The following is a 26,155-nucleotide window of genomic DNA, read 5'->3' on the forward strand; positions in this document are numbered from 1 at the left end:
CTGGAATTAATTAGATATTAATTTATTCTGGAATTAATTAGATATTAATTTATTCTGGAATTAATTAGATATTAATTTATTCTGGAATTAATTAGATATTAATTTATTCTGGAATTAAATAGATATTAATTTATTCTGGAATTAATTAAATAATATATTTATTCTGGAACCATAAATAATTGATTTATTAAGGAACTATAACTAACTGATTTATTAAGGAACCATAAATAATTAATTTATTTAGTAAAACAAATCCTAGTAAACTATGAGTTAGCACAGACACCCAGAGAAGACACCGTTGAATATAGACTATAAAAGAAATATATTTCTTACAATACAGATCAAGAACCCTTTACACAAACCACACTATGACTAAGAAAAACAATGGGTTGTATATTGGGTTTTTAATCCTCGTAATTCATTATGATGCAGTAAAATACTTCCCAAATCTTTATGTACCTTTAAAATCTGTTAAAAGTGTGCCAATGCTTTTAAAATATTTAGTAGTGATAAAATACAAATCTACTCATCACAATTCAAGTTTCAAGTTATGTACGCTATATGAAACAATCGACATTATGATGAAAGCAGTAGTCACAGGCAAAAAAATTCGGCTACAATCCAAGATTTTTTCACAAACCAATTATCAGTGCAGGTTCAAGAGTCTCATTTCCTTGTTACGGGTTTTTTCCCCCTTTTTTTATCGAATTAAAAGTCTAAAGGACGTGTCCTCGGCTTATCTATGTATACTATTCAAAAAAAGTAGGGGATATTTGATTTTTAAGTGTTATTAAAGTCACCTTATGAAACTGACGAAGAAACAAATGACAAAATGAAATGAAGTTCACATTCATCGATTTATTCCAAATGATCGTTAGACTAAGTAAGGCACAGAAGGCCATTATAAGGGTAAAATGATACCCGGGGTCAAACAGCAAAGTTACCACAGCATCACAACCAAGTCAGTAACGGGTAAATCCTCCTCTGTTTGCCAAACAAGCATTGATCCGACGTGGCATACTCCTAATGAGACGTCTAAGGTCATTTTGGTCCAGATTGTCCCATTCCTGTTGCAACGCAGCAGCAAGTTCTTGGACATTGGCAGGACGTTGTTGACGTTGACGTAACCTCTGTCCAAGCATGTCCCAGACATGCTCGATGGGGGAGAGGTCGGGACTCAGTGCTGGCCAAGGTAATGTGGTGATGTTCTGTTGTTGGAGGTAACTTGTAACTATCCTGGCCCTGTGACATCTTGCGTTGTCATCCTGGAAGATGAAACGGCGGCCATGACGTCGTGCGAACGGCACAACATGGACTGCCAAGATGTTGTCCCGGTAGTACTGGCCTGTAACACGCCCTGCAACAACATGTAAAGCCGTTCTTCCAGCAACAGTGATGCCTCCCCACACCATAACAGAACCACCCCCAAATCGATCATGTCTGATGACGTTAACGTCTTGGAAGCGCTCGTTTCGACGACGCCAAACCGTCCTACGTCTGTCCAAAAAATCAACAGTGAACCTTGAATCATCTGAAAACATCACATTGCTCCAGCGTCGATTATCCCAGTGTTGACGATCCCTACACCAACGACGTCTTGCCTGAATGTGATGATCTCTCAAACAAGGGATCACGCGAGGACGTCGGGCGCGAAGGTGACCCCTATGCAGTCGATTCCGAATCGTCTGGCCACTCACTCTCACACCAGTGTCTGTTTGAAGACGAGCGCTGATCTGATTTGCTGTGATGACACGATTTCTCAAGGCCAAGGTACGGATAAATCGACCCTGGGCTTGAGTTGTCGCCCTTGGTCGACCTGAGCGTGGTCTGTCCTGTACAGATTGTGTATCACGGTATCTGGACCATAGCCTGCTTATGACAGACTGAGAAACATTCATCGTCCGCGCCACAACCGCCTGTGTTGTGCCGATCTGTAGCATGCCAAGGGCACGTAACCTTTCATTTTGGGTAAGCCGACGCATATCAAAATTTGTTTTCTGGTCACTAAAACAATTAAACTGATGTTTCCACCCTGGAATTCAATGCCACAATGACTGTAACATTCAAAGTCAGAGTCGTGCAAATCTTGGGTTGGACCCCCATGATGATCCCAAGCATCACCTGCATTCCATGCGGTAGCTATTGGTGCGTTTGGGCGTCACATGTAACTGGAAATGTTTCTTCTGTTAGGTTCTATAGTGACTTTTTTCGTAGTCATTTGCATATTTTAGTATTATGCCCCCAAAATCAAATATCCCCTACTTTTTTTGAATAGTATATAAAACATAAAAGTGTTGGATTGATTGACTTTTATCTGGGTTTAGTTTAGGTGAAAACTCTTCAGCGTTTAACATTTTATGACTGTAGTTAAAAACGGGTTAGATAACAGCTGATGCATGTTAGTTCAAATATGCTTATGTATGTATAAATACGCACAATAATATTTATTCTATCAAAATATAATCCAGTTTAAAAGACTGTTACACCAGGACACAAAATCTGGATCTCAAAATTGAGTTATTAACACATGATCAGTTAATTTTTAATATTGTGGTCAAAACCATTTTGCTACAGGATCAACTCAGACCTTCGTGTTTTGTCGCCGCCAAGGTCCTCCATTTTTATCGTCCATAAGTGACGGTGTCTTTCCAGGGGATATCAGATTAACATTCCCGAGTTCATTCCTAGCATCCCGCACCCGCGACTTTTGATGAGATTTACCAGAAACCTTGTTAGCCGCTGTCTCTATGACAACCAGACGATAAATAAGTAGTACTATCACTAAGGTGTTTTTAGAAGTAAAGAACATATTGGTGTAACTGACAACTTTGTATCTGAATATTAAGAGCATCCTGATTACTAGAAAAGGTAGGTCCTGCAATAAGATTGATATTACAATCCCGTATATTTCCGGGTTACAGCATTCGGTGCCCTCCGACTCTCGACCTACGTTTGCAGATGGCACCCCAGATTGGTCTCGCCTAGCCCTTGTTGCTGTTAACACAAGGGAAAATTGAAGTAAACTTGTTGTCCATATTCCCAAAATGATGTAACACAAAAAACGATTGTACTTCACCTGTAAACAATAAATTGAAAAATTAAAGAACAATTAAAATGGTATGTCATTCCCCAATATAGTATGGAATTGAAATGAAACAAAATTGGCTTTAAAATCTAATCTTTCTGCACCAAGCTTAATAATGAAGACGGGCATACGCAGTGCAATGTGCTATGAGGGTAAATTTGCCCGGACAACGATCGTTGAATTCCCACATTCAGGGGTTCTTTTATGTGCACACTAACGGGTAACCTTGGTTTCGTGCAGCCCGAATGACTTGACCAGAGGAACTTTATAGGCCAACATCGGGAACGAACCCCGGACCCTCTGGTTCGTGAATCAAAAAACAAAGCGTTACTCTAAGAATTCAGAATAAGGCAACTTTAATGGGGTCTATTTTAAACACCGAAAGGTCGGACCATAAACGAGAACTACTTCACAGCACATTAATAAGTGAATTAGATGAAAATGAGATGAAAATAACACCTCGGTTGGTAGTCAAATGGATATTTGGGAAATTCGCTGTTTTGTTTTTTTCAGGTCAATTTGTTATTATTTCTAATCCAATTTAGAAATGTGACGTGTTGACGGAACGTTTTGTTATGATATCATAAATCTGAACAGCCATACGTATTTTGGCTTTCCTGAATATCGACGAAAAGCTGTTACCTGTTCTTCACTAAAGGCTTCGTAAAATTCAACAATATCAGCAGCTGTACCAACATAGACCAATAATAACTGCGATAACTGATCATGTGACAGAGGGCCTTTTGGTAACATCCATCGTCCAACAATCAACATCAGTAGCAGAAACTGTTCTATGACACGTAACCATAAATCAGATGATAATGTCAGTGGAATATTTATTTCAAGCTGCAGTGATATAATAAAGATTATATACAAAACAACAAAAAATATGAACACTGTAGCATTTAAAATATTCCATGCAATAATATAATTTAAAGGGCAGCGATGAGTACAGTAACATGCTCCTTTAGTGGCATTTAGCGATTGCAAACATAACAAAACTGACACAATTATATGGGACAACAATCACTGGTTTATTACACAAGCACGATAACGATAGGAGGATACTTATCGAAACGTCGTGTTTATGAATAATAAACCAGTGACTGTTGTCCCATATAACTGTGTCAGTTTTGTTACAGTAACATGCGTTTTTAAGCCGCTGACTGATCGTTATTGGAGGGATGATGAATGTCTTGCAAATAACACTATTGTTTGTGAATGTTCAGTTCAAGTTCTGGTCCTGTTATTAGTGAATGATTTTGTAATCTTTCCATTTGAGGCATATGGCCATGGATTGGATTGGCTGGGATTTCTTGCTTAAATTTAGAAAACATAATGGGATCTACAGAGAGAGAGGGTGGGGGAGAAAATGGGGTTTAACGTCCCACTCGACACAAACCTGGTCATTTCGGGACTAGGTTCAATTTTATTTACATAATTCGCTTGCCTGCGATGTTGGACAGGAGGCCTTCTCCTTGTCACGTACAACCGGGAATCGAAACCACGCCAGATGACTCAACGACAGACCTTATCATACAACGCGTACGCGCTAAAAATTCGCCCCCCACCCTCTAATGGGTCTGCAGCTACCCTGATTGATAGTGGTTGTATGAATGCTGTCTGCATTTTTTGGTTGTATTTTGGTTGAAGCATTAGGTCTATAGGTCTGCAGATCCTTTTCTATGATTTAGTGGAAATAGACGATAGTACAAAGCCAATGCCACCAAAATGTTGGATAATAATCTTTTGACGGGCCTCTTTTTAATCCGAGTGTTTTCTTATATTTTTTTAATTAAATTTTAATGATAAATAATCAATCTGAGGACCTTTGATCATCTGCAAGAGCGATTTCATCGCATCCCAGTGTCAAAACTACTCCTTGCAGATGTTATTAGACTGCACTGTAGTGTATATGTCTTAACAGCATAAAAACTTTCAAAGAAACAACAGAACTGATCATACGGCTGATAAATTTGTTTAAATCTTTGATAATATGCAATACCCTCAAGAAGCGCTGAATGTTTCTGTTATATTGCTATCCGCTACATTAGTACATATGAAATGCAAAGATGTAGGAGAATAATGTGAAGAACACCCTCTAGGGATGCGCTATGGAGTGGTTAAAGTTTGCGTTCCAGCAAATAAGCAAACAAGAAGTAATAAAATAACCCTTTTTAAAAAAAATGAACGCTGTTCTGGATGGAATTGAACAATACACTGCAATTAGAAAGAGACAATCATTCAGTCTGGAAAAAACTGTATTATTGCATTTAATTTCACATCATACCTTTTGTTGATGAAATTGGTAAACTTTTGAGTTTCGCTTTTCGATAATGAGTTATAACAATTATGGCGCTATATTGCCAATTGAAGGTGAACGAACAAATACTTTTTATTGATCCAACGTTGTTGCTAGATCATTCAAATAAAAACAGACTGATGATATATTGTCAGCTTGATTCAGTGTCAAATATTTCTGAAAGGACGTCAAGGGAAATATCATTTATTATTTTCCGTCAAACTTTGAGTGCTGCACCATAACACAATTGTTTTGGGTTAAAGGGAAAAATATCTCTTTTCGGTTACTCGTGTATAGATGAATGCACAAGTTTAATATACTAATAGTAATAACCCTATATATAGCCGATTTTGACATTACCTTCAATTGTGTCTCATGATTGGTGGAAATATTGTCATTTGTCATGCAAATAGCGGGAACAAAGTTTAGTATAATCTTTGAATGACATTTAGCGATTGAACATGAAATTTAATGAAATGAAATGACGTTAACGTCCGACTGTTCTGCACCGACTGGGCTAATAAAGACGGGCATACGCCATGCAGTATGCTATGAGGGAAATTTTGCCCGGACAGCGGCGCTAATTCCAACTCTTATATCGAATTACAACTGCCAAGGTATCTTTTACGTGCACGCTAATGTGTACACGGGACTTCGGTTTTTCGTCCCATCCGAGCGACTAGACAGCTGTCCCTGTCAGGCCCTCCGTCCTGCACCACTGAAACCGCACCGAGCGATTTATAACACAACACAGTTCTATGGACACAATCACTATGTTATATAACACACGACGTTTCGACGATATTTCACTGGTCCTTATTAAACATACAAATTTACTATATTATAGTGAATGGTATCCATAGAACTATGTTGTGTTATAAAGTTCAGATATATATTTATTCAGAATCTGCCCCGAAAAGTTTCTTGTCGGTTGTAGTATGAAATATACGACTCTTTAACTTGCTTTTATTGACAGTTATTTTGATTGTTGGCAGACATAGCTTTTTTGTCATGTATTTTCTTGCTTTTTAGAATTTCCACATGGTTTGATCGAACGCTTAGATGTGTACTTTTCCGAAGATGCATCGTTGGTCTCTGAATGGCTTGAATGTTTAACGGTGTCGAAAACAATATTTAGAATGGTTGCTGTAGGTGTATTGTACACAACATTATTTTTAAACAACGTCCACGATGCATATGGTAATTGTATAGTGTAATGTATATATGATGTAAATTGTGTGTAAATTGTATAATATAAGATATACCTGTGATGTAAATGTAAATTTGGAACATGTATAATATAAGACATATCTGTGTTGTTATCTGTGTGGAAATTGTATAATACGAGAAAGGGGCATAGTCCAAGAAGTTACGGCCCGATATGCGCGAATCTACAGGAACCAAGATCTTTGGGATATAAACATATTTTAAGTTTTATTAAAACAGATAAAAATTGTGACCTCTAGAGGGTCCACAACCTTGGTATTACATAATTTTACACTATTTGCGTACAAGAAGCGAGCAGCCATTCTGTCGGGCAGTTTCCATCCGATTTTTACGAAATTCAAACTCAAGCATCATTATGCATTATAGCGTAACGGTGATATATTTAAACGGTTTTTAAAATCGGATAGAAGTTGACGGTCTATCCGTATTTCGAATAAAAACTGCCAAGGGTTCCTTTTGATGCACGGGACCGCAATTGTTGCCCCATCTGAACATTGTACATTGCCAGGCCTTTCATGAGGAAACCATGGGAAATACCGGTAGCGAACCTTCTGTTTAGCGAGGCAGCGTCTTACTGAGCCCCCACGGCTCTTTTGAAAAAAATTAAAGTAAGATTAGATTTTCAAAAAGGCTCAAATGGTCTTAACGACACTTGCAAATCTTCTAGGTATGATACAGTCGTTTTTCTTTATAACAGTACCACAGAAGAGCTTTCAGGTTAAACATGCATTATGCAAGAGCAAAATCAGCTTATTACAAGTCTTTCTTTAGGCCTGAAATGTTATCTAAATTATTAATTAGACATTAATTAACTTATCCAGACCATAATAAACTCTCGATGTCAAGGCTAACCTTCGATGTTGGCTGGATTAGATACCTATATGCCGCTAACGGCCATTGATAATTAAATCAAAAAAGTGGATAATCGAGACTATACTGTTTATATTAATGATTTTAGTAATGATGACCAAGATTATGAAAAAATTTCACCCGCTTCGTTCTCGGCTCATAGTGGATCAATTTGATTGAAATTTTCAGCAAATTACCTTTACACTATCTAGTTTTTAACTATTATAGCGAGAACTGCCATCTCTTTATCTTATCTCACATAATGTATCTTTAATCTTCTTTTTTTTTAAAGTTGCACAGAACCTTTGTTTATAAACTGATTTTGATAAAAAAATTTTAGAATATGCACCAAATGACTCATTGACATTTTACCTGATTTCAAAGTCTTACACTTTTTTGAAAAAACTTGAATTTTATGACATCACTTTAAATAAATCTAGGTCAAATATCAAATTCCTATTGCGACAATCGATTGCGAATAGTGAATGCTTTCCAAAAATATCATGCTATTCACATTCGGATAAAAATTGTAGCGCGGGTAGGATTTTGAAGATTGACTTACATTTTCAAAATAGTGGCACTTCCGGTGAATTTTAACTTTAATGAGATTACTCTAAAACGTTGATAGACGACTCTTATTAACAAATATTGTTAAATAAGGCAAAACTAAAGAAGTTTAAAATTTGACTTCATCTTTAAAGGGCAGATAATTGGAAATTTTTTATTGACATTTTTGGCTTAATCCACGCATGTTTAATGTATTCTGAAAGTTTCAAGTCGAAATATTCAAAAATAAAAAAGTTACGCTCAGAATGTTCACTCTTTTCACTTTTGACCTTAAAATTGGGCCATAGGCATGCTTCGTAGAGGCCACAATGCCCGAATATAAAAGTTGAGAAATACAAACAGCTACAAATTGGTGAAAACCGCATTCAAATTGCTTGAAAAAAAAAGGTGTCCTTTGATGTCTAATATTGGTCTATTTTTGTCGATGACGTCACTTCCTGTTATGATTTTTAAAGTTTTGGGTATTCATCTACCTTTTGAAATAAATACCTTTTGGATAGTATAGAGTTTTATTCTGTAGAACATGTACTTTTTCCAAAAACGCGAGGAAAAAAAAAATAATAATCCGAACAAAGAGAATAGTTTTTATACTACAGGAATATCAAAGTAGTGAAAAGAAGAAAGCAAGGGAAGATACTTTAGCAATTCTTCTATCTATATTATGTAGCACTACAGATAACAGAAGATCAGCATAAGAACATGAAATAGATATAAGTCGGGAGGAGCTCTATTCCAAGCCTGGCTTACTGTCAGTAAACTCTTGGTTATATAGCGTCCGACAATGTATAAGGGTCATCATCATGTATGGTATTGTTTATTTATCAGATTATGGTATATGTAATTTCACTGCGTATTTCCTTTGAAGTCATTATCAGGTCATGGTATGATGCACTGACCACTGCATTTTCCTTTTAGGTCATGCCGAGTGCTGTACACATATCATATATAGCTTGTAATGGTCATATAAGATTAATAACATGTTTAATTAGAAGACAGATAGACCGGGCGCCTGCTTCAGTTAATCATACTAAGAGAGGGAAATTGTCTGATAGGGCATAATTGTTTGTCAATGCCTACTAGTCAAACATCTGGATTGCGGCCGGGAATTAACCTGCCCATTTAGATGGTGTGGGGGCCTAAAGGGAGCCCATTTTCACTTTTAATCATACTTTGGTAGGGATGGACAATTTTGATAATATTTGATATATAGGTAATACTGAGTCGAAAAACACCATTGACAGCAACTTTTTGTTGACAGTGACCTTGGACAGCAAAGGTCAAGTGCTGTCCAAAATTCATTTATTCATACTAAGTGAGGGATGGCTAAAACTTTTTGAATATGATTCATTAGACGGTTCCAAACATTCCTACATCATTGCCAGCAATTTCACACTGACCGGAAGTGGCGACAGTGACAGTTAAATACCACAACATGGCATCGGGTATGAGGCATCAGATATAATCATACATTGAGAGGGATGGCTGATTTATTTACACAATGTTAAAATATGTATATACACTACAAAAATGGTATATATAGAAGAGTAACACTTTGGTTTAGATAATATAGCTACCCTGCCATTTATGCCCTGCCATCGTAATTTTGCAGTAGGAGATACTTTAACATTTTGTGAATTTATAGCCTTATCAGGCACCCAATTTCATGAGGATGGAGCCTATTACGTAATCATCACTGGCGACACTTCCGGTCAGTGTAAAATTGCTGTCATTTGTATTTTTGTAGTGTATATACATAATTTAACATTGTGTAAAAAATTCAGCCATCCCTCTCAATGTATGATTATATATGAGGGTGGGGCCTATTACATAATTATCACTGGCGACACTTCCGGTCAGTGTAAAATTGCTGTCATTTGTGTTTTTGTAGTGTATATACATACTTAAACATTGTGTAAAAAAATCAGCCATCCCTCTCAATGTATGATTATATCTGAGGATGGGGCCTATTACGTAATCATCACTGGCGACACTTCCGGTCAGTGTAAAATTGCTGTCATTTGTATTTTTGTAGTGTATATACATATTTTAACATTGTGTAAAAAAATCAGCCATCCCTCTCAATGTATGATTATATCTGATGCCTCATACCCGATGCCATGTTGTGGTATTTAACTGTCACTGTCGCCACTTCCGGTCATTGTGAAATTGCTGGCAATGATGTAGGAATGTTTGGAACCGTCTAATGAATCATATTCAAAAAGTTTTAGCCATCCCTCACTTAGTATGAATAAATGAATTTTGGACAGCACTTGAGCTTTGCTGTCCAAGGTCACTGTCAACAAAAAGTTGCTGTCAATGGTGTTTTTCGACTCAGTATTACCTATATATTAAATATTATCAAAATTTTCCATCCCTACCAAAGTATGATTAAAAGTGAAAATGGGCTCCCTTTAGGCCCCCACACCATCTAAATGGGCAGGTTAATTCCCGGCAGCAATCCAGATGTTTGACTAGTAGGCATTGACAAACAATTATGCCCTATCAGACAATTTCCCTCTCTTAGTATGATTAACTGAAGCAGGCACCCGGTCTAAGACAGTCATGAAAAGTCAATATCATATATATTATCAAAAACCAACGGGGGGTTCAATTTGATGAAAGTTATAGAGCACTTTGTCAAAATCATTTACATGCCAATAAGAGCTACTCCGTTGGGTTGATTACATTATTCGTAATTAGTGTACTATAGTTCATTGACCAATCACAAAGCTGAACATTATAAATGCAAAAATAATGACAATCAAAAAACACATGGTATTAACCGCTTTTTACTAAAATAACAAAATGGTGTAAAATATTTACCCCTAATTCTTCTATATTCATTCTCAGGTCTTGTATGGTAGTGTTATTAGCAACTAACGCTGATTCGTTTCTGCCATGACGCAATGCTATCCTTGTTTCCATTTCATGAAGTTCCAAAAACCAAATAGCAGGAACCACACTGGCCAAGTATAGAAATACACTGGGACAAAACCTGAATTTTAATAAAAGAAAGAACTTTCTAAAAAAAATTCCAGAAAAATAAAGGAGTGATCTTAGTTGAATTTTGATGCTTCTAAGGTGTTGGGGGTGGGTCATATTTAAATGATGAACATTTTCGACTAATAAGTAAATAATGGAAAAAATGCTAAGTAGTCTATTCTCTACAGTCTTTGTCAACCTTTTATAGAAAATTATTACAGAGAGTCATAATGTTTTAAATTTCATAACTTCTTTTCGTAAAGTTTGAGGCTGGTAGCGAAATTTGGCGATATTTTATAACGTTATTAACTTGATGCCGATGTTAAATCATATAATTTCTGTTTGTATGACACCGGTCAATATCATTCATATATTAATGTTGACGTAAAATGTTATAGTTAATGCCTTTATTTTTAAGAAACCTAGATAATTACATTTTTTGCGTTCGACTGTACTCTGGTCCGGTAGAACCTGTACCGTAATACTTTAGAGCTCTCATCGTTCTTTTTCATATCAGCGGCATGATTCGAAAGAGGTACAGTTTGATGCATTATTATGTTTTTACACAGTATCCCGTTCCGTCTATTAGTCTAATGATGAAAATCTTTTGAGTTTGAATGTTCGAATAATCAATAAATGTACTTTATTAATTGTTACTGTTTAAACAGGAATTTGTATAATAACCACATCCTCGTTACAATATATCCTTTAATTGAAATCATTTTTCTCGTGTTGTCATTAATAAGATTGTGCTTGATTATATCTAAATAATGTTTTGCTAACTGATTGCGTTTTAATGACACTTTAACTAATTCCTATGGGTATGGACAGACCAGCACACAGTAGTTTGAAACTATAAATTTTATTTTGATATCATTTCGTATAAGAATTATAATATTACAGGAAACATATCATGAAAGGTTCTTCCAGCGACATTTATTTTAATTGACGATTTAAGTTTCGATTACACTTCATGACTTCATTTAAGATGTATTTACATAGTTACAAGTCATTTAATGTTAGCTGAAGAGGATTCATAAAGAGGTTCCTTTTAATCATGATTACACACACGGACGATTCTCTAAAACACCACGAAGTGTACACAGAATATTCTACAAATATGTTTGCAAGATATAATCACTCATTATTATCAAGCGATTTTTACGTGTATTGGAATGAGTTTGGCTTTTCAATTTATATCTGTACTTTGTTGCGCAATTTTCATCAAGGTTTATACAAGAAAAAATACTATTCATAATTGATAAGTATACAGATTAAATACTCCATTTCGTTAATCCTTGTACGCAGATATCTAATAATATACGGATGGCACATATCACGTAACACACGATTCTAATTATTGTTTCTATTAAAGGGTCCAGTTTATAAAATGATATTGTAGTCGTTTTTAGTTGTTTTAAAGTGATAATATTATTGATTTAATGAAAGTGAATATATCAAAGATGCCTTCCCGGGTAAAAAAATGTGTGATTTGATGATATATTTGGACTGAAAACATATTCAAACTGATTTATCAAAAGTTTGCTTCAAATTACTCTCTATTTTAAGTATGTAACTTGGGGGGGGGGGGGGGTCCATTTACAGCTTGTATTTATCATTACTCTCAATTAACTGACCATAAATAACGAAGCCTACGTAAATTCTTGGATTATCCTCTGTAAACTTCGTTTTCCTGCGAATAATCGCAGAATCTGCTTTACGTTTAATCCCTCGCACTTCTCATAACCGTTAGCCATTTGGCCAACACACCCGTGACGCTCCTTACGACAACCCAGCAGACAGCTAAACTGACATTATATTACAAGCAGATCTAGATTTTCACATCATAAATAATGTTGTTAAAAATCACATTAATTTATTGAAATTTATCAATTCTAAAGGAAGTTATGGCCATCTAAAGGTCCCACTGCTTTCTTTTAATTACATGCCGCCATCTTGTTTTCTCAGAGATTGTTAACCAACGCATGGACAATATTTCGGTATCAAACCTACGTGTCTGTTCTTTAAGTGGGGGATTCGGTGGCAAAATGGTTATGGTCTGTCATTGAATGAAGTGGCGTGGTTTCAATTGCCCGCTGTGTACGTGTCGCCTGTCTAACCTCTTGTGTTTTCTCCGGGTTCTCCAGTTTCCTTCCACTGCCAAAGACCCCTACGCGCAAGCGAATTGTTGAAATAAAATTGAACCATATGTTAGTCCCGAAATGACCTAGTTTGTGTCGAGTGGGCGTTAAACCCCATTCCTATCTCAATGTGTGCTCTTTAAGTCGTTGAGATTACTGTTTGAAGGCTCTTTGGGTAAAGGAAAATTTTTATTGGTCGTCTGATGTATTATGATTTTAATGATAGGTATTATACTTTCTTTCCACAGGGGGGGGGGGGGGGGCGAATGGTTAGCACGTGCGCACTGTATCATAAATTCTGACATTGAGTCAACTGGCGTGGTTTCGAATCCCCGGTTGTACGTGACAAGAAGTAGGGTCGCCTGCTGTCTAACCTCGTGGGTTTTCTCCGGGTCCTTCGGTTTCCTCCTACTGCTAAAGACCTCTACGCACAGGCGAATTATTGAAATAAAATTGAACCATGTGTTAGTCCAGAAATGACCTAGCTTGTGTCGAGTGGACGTTAAACCCCATTTCTCACTTTCTTTCCACAAGATGTCGGTCATTTTGAGACTAAAATTTCTACGGTTATGTCTGTAATGCGAGAGATAATTTTTCACAAAAATATGATAAGGGGTTGTTTGGGTGAACGCCAATGTGTACACAGCCGGACCTCGGTTTTCGTCCCACTCGCACGGCTAGAGGCACACATTCTTTGTCGTCCCAACTGACGCATCCATAACAAGTGAAGGACGCCTTTGACGGTGGTGGATTAAGGCGTGTAATATGTGAGGGACCTTCTTTGATGCTACAATGTGCGATGGTTTGCGTGGATGTCTGAAAATCGGTATGTATGGTATTTTCTTAAGTTCTTCTTATTACTAGTACCCTTAAGGCATAAAAGTTCTAATTTTACTGTAGATTTTAAGTCGCAAAACTTGGGCTTGAAAACTGGTGAAGGTTGTTCTCGGCGAAGGACATTACTGTCGAGACTTCAATGTCCTGGCCACTGAACTACCACAATCACCAGTTTGAACCATATAGTTCTTGTTGACAGTTTGGTTTGTGTAAATATCCAATTCATAACTTGTTTTTAACGATTCCACTATTTGCTAAACGTCAATACGGGGTTAATAAGTGCTACGATTAGATGAGATTGGTTTCGTAGAAACAGTCACATTTTCTGATGTAGCTTACCAAAAATAATCACTAGGGACATTACAAGGTAAATACTACCTTTCGTTTGGTAATTGTTCTGTTATTTTGAACGTTTACAGTGATGAAAATAAAATGAGAACTTTGATGAAAAGTTACTAGACTATTCGTACAGCAATCACTTAATTGTTTCATATTGATGACAAGTTTGGCCAGGTAAACATCTCAGATAAATATATAATTATATTTTATATCACAATATAGAAATTAACAAACATCTCGGGTCCACAGTCAAAATGAAGTGGTCATTATCTATTCGTGGATTGAGTAGGAAATGTCGGTACACTGTCCAATTTTATGTGAAATCGTTTCTATCAGAATAAAATAATTTCTAATAACACGGCCTTGCAAAAACGTGGACGGCAAGGGTGCACTACAACATCCGCGGTGTTTTTTTCGACAAGGATGCTCTAATGACGAGCCATAATCAAGGTTAAAAAATCAGGGTGAGTAATTGTAGTGTCAGGGCGTTCGATCAATGGCAACATTTATTTAATGCATCGCCACGTATGAACACATAACATGTAGCATCGTAATCAGGCGGATCAGGTACATCGGTGGACTTTATGAGAGCTCTCTGGAAGTTACCCTGATCCACCAGTGTATGATGCTAAAGGTTATTGGTGGAGACGTTGTTGCAAGTGATCCAGCCCTCTGATACTGCACTTGTTTCGGTGAGGTTCTGACGTTGATAAGATGCGGCTTCATCAGACTAGCCTTGTCGAAACACACAGTACGGATACTTCTGTAGTGCCCACTTGTTATGCATGTTTTTTTGTGCCAGGGAATATGGGGACTGCAATTATAATGAATACACAGATAAGATTACGGCCACTAAATTGAGGAAGATTAATAGTGATTCATGTAAGTCTTGTTGAAATACATATTCAGTAAAATTCATATTCAAAATTTAACTTGTTCCCCCTGGCTTGTTATATAAATCACCTATAGGCTTATATATACAAAATATTTTAGTTTTGGCGACGAGATACTATAACATACGTCTGATCGATTATGGCGCAATTTATGTAATTTGTATATTTAGTTTGTTGAGAGTCATATCCAAAATATATTTAAAAGGTGGGGAGATCCTGATTACCTATATATGTATTGGCTTTTTTTATTATCTCTTATTCTATGTAAGATATTGCCCAAGAATAGAAATTTCGTAATGACAGTACCTAATTTGAATATTCAGTACGTTATGTTTCACATGAACACATCTGTAATGGGCTGATTGGTTCGCAGACCATGGACACGTGGACATAGACACCAATGTGGTAATTTTATCGTGTATATGAACTGAGCTATAGTCAATAAACTTAATTTCGGTAATGGCGGACTTAACTTGCATATTCTGAAAAAGGCTCATTGCTGTCAGGATGGCATCGCGTAGTTTCTCAAAGATATAGAAACTGCGAAAATCATTGTAGGTTCAACCCTTTCACTTCCGGGCTATATGCCAACGCGATATCTAGACACCTGGAGATATTTAGTTTACATTTGAATATAGAGTTAATAATAATCAGAAGTACCAGTATGTGTTGGTTAATTGACTGGTAAACACTGGCCAATAATAGCCACCTTTTGACACATAATGGTAATGGACTAATGGTATAATTATTCTAGCAACTTGTTAAAGTCAGGCTTTATGTGAAAAGGTTGAACTAAAGTCAATATATTTTTATCTCGAAATAAACGTTGTGTCAATTTGAAGTATTTAAATGATTTTTGACCAATTAGGGTGTTGTTTTTTCTCATATATAATATTTCTGGCACCAGTCCCTCGGAGGCATGCAGTCGCCTGCACCGCCCTCATAAATATAAAAACAAAAGAAGCGGGAATGTTTAATAAAGCTCGAATCCGATAACATTTCCAACCAAGGTAAAGGGAGTGTCCTTTAATACTCCACGAAATGTCCGCGTCAATATCATCATATTCCTATTGCTCTAATGACAATATTGTGCCTTCTCTTTTCCTGCTGACCTTTCATAGTTCTAACCGGATCCAGTGATACTAAAACTCAATCACGCTCAATGGACGTTTATGTACATGCACCATCGATCACTCCTTACAACTAGTAGGCTCTCAGCCTTAGTGGAACAGACAACGCTACTGGTGATCGACTGATTGTGGCTGGTATCCAATTTTCTTTGATTTCGGGTTCGTTTTTAAAACGTTCGCAGTTTTATTTCATTTCGAGATCCAACATCTAATCCAATCCTACTGGCGGCTTTCAGATTAGATTTCACAGCTCGGTTAATATTTTCATAATATTCAAAATCAATTAATGTGTCTTTGTTTTAAGTCCTTCGCTTAATGAATTTAGGAAATGAAAACAATCTGGAACGGCGACGGGGACGTTTTAAGCCACTGGCATACTATAGGTCAATACATACGACAACCATTACCAGGAACCATATTGCCACTCATGTCATTCTCGTCATCAGTTACTTCAATGGCCAGGCTTACAGTAAACTTTTGCTTTACGGACACACCAGAGCTGCGTTAATTGCTTATTTACTGAACTGGTATGTGCCTACAGATGTCAATCGTCCATACAAGGTATCAGTAATAAAATATCATGATAAAAATGATTCTGTGTGTTTTATTCAATCTATTATTTGCCCTTCCTTTGTAAGGAATAACAGTTTTTGTTTACTCGTAGGTCGTTGAGTTAATGGTTGTTCCTCACTATGTTCAAATCTTCAGGACTTAATTATAATCCTCAGCCATGTAGGGTATGCCATGGTTCAGCCAAATCGACCTGAACATGTGCCATAATTCTCAGCGCCCGAAGTTGGGTCGGCCTACCCTCCTTCGACGGCAACAACACGCCTCTACATTTCCTTGTTTTCGCCCAGCAACGCCAATAACGCCATATAATCGACAAGCTCTGTAGTATGTGACCCTACCGTGTTGTTAAATAGATGAAGTAACCCTGACTTCCACGTTGCGTATATGATTAATTAACTCAGGGACACTGCGTTTTTATTTTTATATTTCAAATACTGGAAACTACAACATTTATGATAGTTATTATAATATATACAGTCTGAGTTTAACAACCCTAGAACTCAGACCTAACGGCTGAAACACTCCATGCTTCGAACCCGAGGCTGAGGGTGCGGTCTTCTAAGAATACTAAATGATCTCTGTGGGAACGTCCTTCTGAGAATACTAAACCCCGCTCGTTCTTATAAAGAGGATACGTGCATGAGTCATAGACTGGCCCCAGGGAACTTGGCCAGGCATTTCCTTTATCTGATTAGTCAGCTACTCAGAACCAACCCTGGATTTAAATAGAATGTACTAATATGGGCACAAAGGATGACAGGTGTTCCTGTTTCTAAAGCATGGGATTATCATATTTGGATTACCAGACTATTGCATGTTCTAAGCGCATAGAAGATAATAACCAATCCTGACAATAAATAACAAACAAATGAGTTGAGAAGTCTGTATCTCCAATGGTAAGTTATTCCACAAACGTGGTCCACAGACACTGAAGGCTTTATCCCCATAGGATTTCAGTTTAGCTAGCGGCACAACTGATGAGGGCTTATTTTGTGAGCGAAGTGGTCGATTTGGTTGATATGATTGAATGAGATCCGTGGGGTAAGATGGGGGAAGATCATGTTGACACATATAAACCAATGTTAAAATCTTGAAAGTTATCTGGGCTTCTATGCGTAACCAATGTAGTGATTTAAGATGGAAGTTATGTGAGAGTACTTTTGTTTTCTTTTTATTATTTTTATTATTCTGGCGGCGGTGTTTTGATTGTTTTGGAGTTTTGCACACAGGTTTTGGGGAATTCCAATCAAAGCACTGTGGCAGTAATCGAGTCGAGAATACCAAGAAACGCACGAGCAGCTTATAGGCCTCGGGTGTCGAATATTGCCAATACATCGGAGATGGTAATACTACGTACGACAAAGTTGTTCGACCTGTTTCTCCGCGGTTAACGAGTAATCCAGTAGCACACCAAGGTTCTTCACACATGATGAAAACTGAATGTTTGTTTCACAGATTACTACAAATGAATTTGGAGTAGACCTAATTCGTTTAGGTGTCATTGCCTGATTTTAATTTACAAGGTACATCTCATTAGCTCGGTTCTCATTGTCAACTTGTACTAACTAACGACTTGAATGTATTAAACAGAGCATCATTTAGAGAACTTAAATAGCCGCTACTGTAAATGTAGTATTACATGTATAGTAGATATTAATAAGACTACAAGCACAAACAACCTCGGATTTTCCGATCAAATATTGTGTCCGTCCACACTTCCGTATACTCAGATATTAAAAAGACTACAAGCACAAACAACCTCGGATTTTCCGATCAAATATTGTGTCCGTCCACACTTCCGTATACTCAGAGGACACGAGATTTTCTGGAATTTTCTGGAAGTGTTGGGGTAAAGTTTGAGAATGCATCTCTATAGTTGTTTATCGTGATTAATGCGACCGTTTTATAAACTTTAAGTTGTACTCGTACTCACTCTACAGAGTTTCTTATCATTCAGAAGAAAGATTTTGGCATAGTTAGTATTCGGATTATACCGATTTCTATCGATTATGAATTGTGGCCCCTGACTTAAGATTGTTGATTAAATGATATTATCATATTTCATACAATTTTAACAAAATTTGGATCATGACCATTATCTACAGTACAGATACTTAATTTAATGTGTAAATTAATTCTTTTTTAAAAGAATGGCAAGTTATGTTTAAAATTTAAAATAAAGGAAATGAAGACTTTCGGGGAAGATAAAAGGTTTATGACCTTAAGTCATGAAACTAAAATGGCCTATTAATGAGATTGTAACGTACGATTCATTCTGATTTATTTTAGAAAATGGTGAGGATGTTGAGAACTTTAAACCCTTATATCGTACCATAGATTCTAATAAAACCTAATCATCTGTATAATATAAATGGAATGTGTAGTTCCTAGGTGCAGTTAATATCCTCTAATTGATATATTACGTGTCAGTTTCAATACGAATGAAAACCAGACGCCTATATTATTATTCAGTATATTGTGCCCACTACAAGCAGACCACACTATACTAAAATTATGTCAGTGCTCTATTTAAAGACCATGTGTGAATTTAATTGCAAGATCAATAAATTATCCCGGTAAAATGTATGATATAACCTGCATGCAATGTGAATGCATTATATTGTTAGCACCCCTGTTTGTTCGTCCCTTGTCAGTGGTGCAGGGAGGAGGGTCTGGCAAGGGATAACGTATAGTCGTTCGGAAGGGGGGTCGAAAACCCGAGGTCTCGTGTACAGATTGGCAAGCAAGTAAAATAACCATTGACCAAACACCTTTGTATTTGAAATAAGAGTAGGCCGTACATATAGTGTCGCCGTCCAGGTAAAATTTACCACATAGCATGGTGTATGCCTATCTTCGTTAGCACAGTCAAAGCAGAACCGTAGGATGTTAAACCCATTTCATTTCATTTCATTCCTTTTTGTCTGTTTGTCTGTCAATCCCCAATTTCTTTTAAACGCTATGCAGATCCGACTTTTTTAGTTATCTCCTCCTTCACGTCCAAACTTGCGACTTCTTGTAAACGCTCTGGAACAACCCTTTCGAATTTTAACATTTTCGGATTATAAATATCGTTACCGTTATGTCCCATGGGACCAGACAGGGTAACCCTAACCAATTTCAGAAATTTCGACGTAAATTTCTGAGTTTATCTCGCGGCTTACGTTCCGGAGAGGAAAAACTCGGATTGTAAATTTTGAAGTTATGTTTCTTTAAGTGGAACTGTGTAAAAATTGGTGGAGTTGTTCATCGGGGCAGAATGTGGAACCCTATTAAATTAAGAATATGTCAAGTGAAAATCACGAGTTATCGCCCCGTAGGCCTACGTATAAAACACATTTCATTTAATATTTTGACTTTTAAAGATTGTGAAAACGATACGGGGATTAGTTGGATTTATCAAACTTGCTCAATGGGATTTATTGATATTGATTTTAGAGCTAGAACTATGGAGGCGACGAATTACCTCCCATTCCCAACCACTCAAACACCAATGGCAAGTTTGCCATGAAATCTTTTTCTGCGATATAACCCTCGGTAGAAGCGGACGTTAAGCCCCATGAACGAACGGCGAGAGGTAGCACAGACGACTTTCCTGTTGACCGGCCTGACCAGTCCCCGACCATTTTTCAATTTCTTATGCTACTCATAACGTCATTTTTGGCAAATCGATATTAATAATTGGAAACTAAAAAGTGGTCCCAAAACTATGAAATACCAGGGGCGTGTCCAGAGAGGGATTCTGGGGGACTCCGGTAATCCCTCATAATGGTAATTCCCAAGAGCGTACGCTCAAATCCCCGAAAACGCCCCTGGATACTTAATTTTCTAAACATCAACAAATGAAGCGTTGGTTGATATATTATTCTGAAATATGACTAGCCAGTAATTTGTACAATTTTAATTTTACGTAAGCGGGGCCATTCATAATTAAATTATGTTTACAAGAATAAGCCGACTTTTAGTTAAAAAATCTCTCGGAATTTATACACTTAATTAATCATGGAATGACGTTTTCATACAGGATTAATGAAAATTTATTAGTCTATGTTTAACGAAACGCAGATGATTCTCACGGGTCGTTAAAGTACAGACAGTTCCAGTTTCTATATTGAATATCTATTTTCATGTTATTAATTGTAACACTGACTCTAGAAATTTTTCAACATCTTGCCACAAATAAGACACGTGATTAATATAAATACCGAATCGTATACATCATCCAGTTAACAACATACAGAAAAGTTCTAAATAATATTGAATATTCCAAACCTTAATCTTAAGAAATTCATACAGAAAATACAAATTATGCATGGGCGTAAAAGAGGGGGTGATCAAGGTTCGGTCAGTAATTACATTTCTAACAGATGTTTTCGGATATGGAAACCTTTAATTGACAACATGTAATTGACGCCAACTAAATGCTACTGCATTGCCACACCGGCAAAGGAATCTTCATTATTACATTTTAAAATAATGTTTTGAAAATTCTGTAATAGATTTTCAGTAGAACGGACAGCGATTTTTAATGCACTTTCTCTGTTGCCGTGTAGTAAAATACCTAGCTCCAGCGGATATATGTACCACAGCTTGTGTAATGTGATAGACTTATGAAGGACTGTTTTAAAATTGCACTAGACAAGAATATTTACCAATTTGGGTTCATATTGCAAACATTTTACGGTCGTTATCGTGATTTTGTCGATGAATATAAAAAGCCCGTATTTCAGATCTTATTAAACTACAACCTAATGTTCCACTTTGTATTTTACTCGTTTTGATGAATCCCAATAAGACTGGCGGGAAAAACTTTATCGGACACATGATACCCAAGTAATAGTAATTAACCATTCTTGCATTGGTGCAACATTTTAAACTAAAATCTACACTGAACCCGTGTGATAACTGGAAACTTTTCTTGAAAATGTGTGTCTTAAGCAAAGTTTGGAAATTCTGTACAATCTTAGCTGATTTAATATCATTCTCGGTTAGATTGTTCCACAAGATCAGCGTTATAAGCAAAGGACCGTTTATCAAAATTAATGTTGATGTATTTACACGAAGAAGTTTATATACTCAGTATCTAGTTTTCAGATCTCAAAAATTCTGGATGATATTTTTTATGTAACATTTTACAAATGTAACTTGGAGCCAGTTTTGTATTCCTTTCTGGATTTTATGGGAAGTCAGTGAAATTTATGTAGTAATTGGGTAATATGATCAAATTTACGAACCTGATAATGATGCGGGGAATTGTAGTCTGTTCAGTTGTTCTTGTAAAGTATTTGTGAGGATGCTGTTGCAGTAATTAATATGCGGTAGGAAAGTACAAGCATGGTTCCTGCTGATACGGGTGAGGAAAGGAGTACGAAGATGCATATTTGCAGCCTCTCCTTGGTCACATGCTGATCCATTTTGAGCTGCTTATCAAGCCAAACGCCAAGATTCTTTACAACACAAGATGGCTTTAGTTAAAATTCTGCAATGGTAGGGGTTTTATTTTATTAGTTCGCTGGATTTTTATTTTGTCGACCTGTAGGACAGTTTGCGCTTCTCCTACTGCCATGCACTTGGCACTCTTCTGTTAAGAAGATTCTAATGATTAAAATTAATTACATTTGTTTTTCTTGGTGAACCTGGCAGTGTTTCTTTATATAGTAATCATGTATCTTAAAGCATTCTACATTAGTTTGAACGGTGAGTGTGTTTTGGGAATGTGTTACTACGATCAATAAATGAAAGTGTAGTTCACTCGAAGATAAAGAAAACAAGAACAGAACCAGGACAATGATAAGAGTTCAACCACGCAATAATACTATCAATCACCCTGGAAGAATAAAACACAATATACAGATGGTATTTCCTAATAACCAACAATATGCAAACTTCTCAAACAATCTGGTCTCACTACAATCACAGCAATTTACAGATAATAATGGAATATAGGTCATTGTGTATTATTAAATCCTTTAGATAATAATAACATACAAGAAACATACATTATCATCTGGGTCAGAAAAGGGGACCACAAAATCACCCTTTTATTATACGTATCAAAAAAAGGCTGGACTATAAAGAAAATGAAATGAAATGAAATGGGGTTTAACGTCCTAATGTTCTTCTCCTACTGGGCTAATAAATACGGGCATACACCATGCAGTGTGCTATGAAGAAAATTTTGCCCGGACGGCGGTGCTACGGATTACTCTTATATCGAATTCCATCTGCCAAGGGATCTTTTACGTGCACGCCAATGTGTACACGGGACCTCGGTTTTTCGTCCCATCTGAACGACTAGACAGCTTCCCTCGTCAGTCCCTCCGTCCTGCACCACTGACAGGCGAAACCACGCCGGAAAATCCCGATGAACGGGCTATAAAGAATTTATAACCTAAAACATACATTATGCAAGGGCTAACTCTGCCTATAGCAGGTATTTCATTAGGCCTGAAATGTTATATAAACTATTAATTAGACATTTATTAACATAACAAGACCATAATCAACTATCGATGGCATCGGATACTCGAGATTTTAACTAGATGAGAACGGTTACCCATTTAAAAATGTAATTTAAATGGGAAAGCGATACTAAGTCTCGAATATACCAGTGCCCTGGTTACCACAATGCACAGATCTTGTCAAAACTACAAAGTGATAACTTGGCTCAGAATGAAGTAATTTGAATGAATTTTTTTCGATAGTTTTATTTTACATTATTTATTTTTGAGCTATTATAGTAAGAATGGTCAGCTCTTTATCTAAATCTTACATAATGTATCTTTAACAAGAATGTAGAATGTATAACTTTAACAAGGATAATACCCAAAGGGGCATAATTCCAACAGTTAGCCTCGGACATCGATGAAAAGCCTGGTCACCTACACAAAAACCAATAAGATAAGAATATGACTGGGGTGTTGAAATACGTGGACATGTAGAAATTAAAATATCCGCTTTCCTTTTTCTAATTCCACTGGTAGGTCTATATTTGTGAAATCCACACAGCTAATAATTTCTGTATTAGTAACATACATTTTAACTGTTGGCGTAAGTATTTGTGACGTAATGTAACACTTCTGTAACTCTTATTATAACTTCTGACCTCAAATAAAGTGTTAAGCAATAAGGGAGATAATTCCAGCTTCAATCTCATTTAACTGTGGAAATAATTACAAGATAAAGTCTCCAGACAACACTAGTTTTATCCGAAACAAATTCAAACATGACTTTTTTGATTATTTCTACAGAACTGACCTCATGAAATCTCATATTTGCGTGTTTTGTATAAACCTTGCGGACTTTTAATCCCGAATAATGATATTAGGCGAAAAATTAACAAAACGGTGAAAATTGGATTATGCTTTACATCTTACTTTTGACCTCACCCGTACGCAACTGAAGTGTGCACTTCCTTTGAAGTGTTCATTTCTGACACATTTCTAGGAACGCTTCAAACAAAGTGTTCACTTTAGAACCACTTCAAAGACACTTTCATTGAAGTATTTAAAAATCTCCACCGAGGTGTTCATTTCTAACAGACTTCTAGGATCATTTTCTACCCGAATAAATACTACCAATTAAAACGCAATAGGTAACACAAGAAATAAATTGTAAATCATTGGTGACACGCTTTGGTCGGCAGTCATCATCACAGACAAGACAAGAACATCAAAACTTCAAAACTAAACCATGCCTTGCTTCTCGCTGAAATCTACAATGGAATGTCATCACAATGTCAAATATTACAAATGAATTTAACGCATCAAACTATATTATATGACAGTCGTGGAAAACATGATTAAGCAATACGAACATCATAAATGATCGGGAAACCTTTTACACTATTATGGCACTACAAAATCAATCTGATGATGAAAAAAAGGTTTGAGGCCAGATACACTCGGCAACAATATCTTTGTTTCAATTTCAACCCCCTAACTTTTAAAATCGCCATTACGGGTCAGCTACTACCTTGTGTACTCCGGTTAAAAGAAGTCATTATAATCTTACTTAACTATAAGGTATCTACTGGCCTTTGAATACCGCCAAAAGACTAACCACTTATAAGTTAAGGCAGCTTAACTTTAGGGGGAAATTTGATACCTAACATTGTCTTTGAATACCACTTACCCTTAACTTACAGGAAGTTACGTATACTTATGAGAAATCTAGTAGTTAAGTGACTATCTTAGACTTAAGATATCCTTTGAATACGGACCCAGGTGTTCAGTAAAATTGAGTTCGAGAAAACATAAAATTAGGAATAGAAAATGAATCTAAAAACGTCTAAATCTGATTAGATTGTAAAATTACAAAGCAAAATACTGACAAACTGTTGTCTACCTCTCTTGCTTACATAACTTTGGTCTGTATATAAATGTTACTAATAATATGAGTTTACTGATTTTAACATGACGTGAAATATACAGACCAAACTCCAATCACAAAGTTACTTGAGAGAAGCTATAAAGATAGTAAATACGGAAGTATATGTAATCGTGAAGATATTACAGACCTATACATCATTTTTATGTTCGTGCCGCTATAACATCAGTGGAAAAACAATTTTATAGTACCTCACTCTTCGTCTACACCCAGATTTTATGTTGGTGAATTTGGGTACTAAAGAATACAACAATTTTTTTTAGCTACGTGTAGTCATCGATTGAGAAGAGATCTCAGGTCTATTAGAAAGAGTAGGCATACCCTGCATGGAATACCCGCTTCACTTCATATTTTATCGTCTAGTTCACAATTATTATAATTACAAAAACACGGTATATTTGACCCTGTATGCACTGCACTAGGCACTGCCTGATATACTATCCTAATTATTCGATTTATATGAAGAGTCAGTTATGGATATTCATATGATATCGTATTACAATAGTTTAACCGAAGAAAAAACTTTTCGGACATTCAGATTATCGGAATCCCTTTGATATTAGTATATTATGTACGCTCTTTTTCTCAAAGATCTGGCACCTCAAAGCTAGTGTGTTTGGGCTAGAAATGGCAGGCAGGTAATTGAATCTATGCCAGTCTGATTAAACTTCGAGATTTCATTTTTCATATTTGTGACAAGTTAATATCTGTATTAGATTAAACCAAGTCAAGATACGTTTTGTATATATTGTCGTATACATTTGCCTGTTTATATAATAAAATAACAGTAAAAAGAGAGATCAGAAAAGGGTTAAAATGTTTTACTTAACTTTTCCAAGTCG

At 36.3% G+C, this 26,155-nt stretch overlaps 1 protein-coding gene across 1 annotated transcript in view; it reads right to left on the minus strand.

Moving 5' to 3' along the window:
• Window positions 1-2,011: 2,011 nt before the first annotated feature.
• LOC126828160 (transmembrane protein 26) overlaps window positions 2,012-26,155 on the minus strand; it is a 30,312-nt gene continuing 6,168 nt past the window's right edge. Inside the window, exons 2-4 of the mRNA XM_050557756.2 lie at window positions 10,854-11,025; window positions 3,728-3,931; window positions 2,012-3,076 (exon numbers count right to left, since the gene is read on the minus strand). Coding sequence (XP_050413713.1) covers window positions 2,582-3,076; window positions 3,728-3,931; window positions 10,854-11,025 — 871 coding nt within the window. The 3' untranslated portion in view covers window positions 2,012-2,581. The remainder of the gene's footprint in view (window positions 3,077-3,727; window positions 3,932-10,853; window positions 11,026-26,155) is intronic.

The sequence above is a fragment of the Patella vulgata genome, chromosome 7 (assembly GCF_932274485.2).
Source record: "Patella vulgata chromosome 7, xgPatVulg1.2, whole genome shotgun sequence".
NCBI classification, from domain to species: Eukaryota; Metazoa; Mollusca; class Gastropoda; family Patellidae; genus Patella; species Patella vulgata.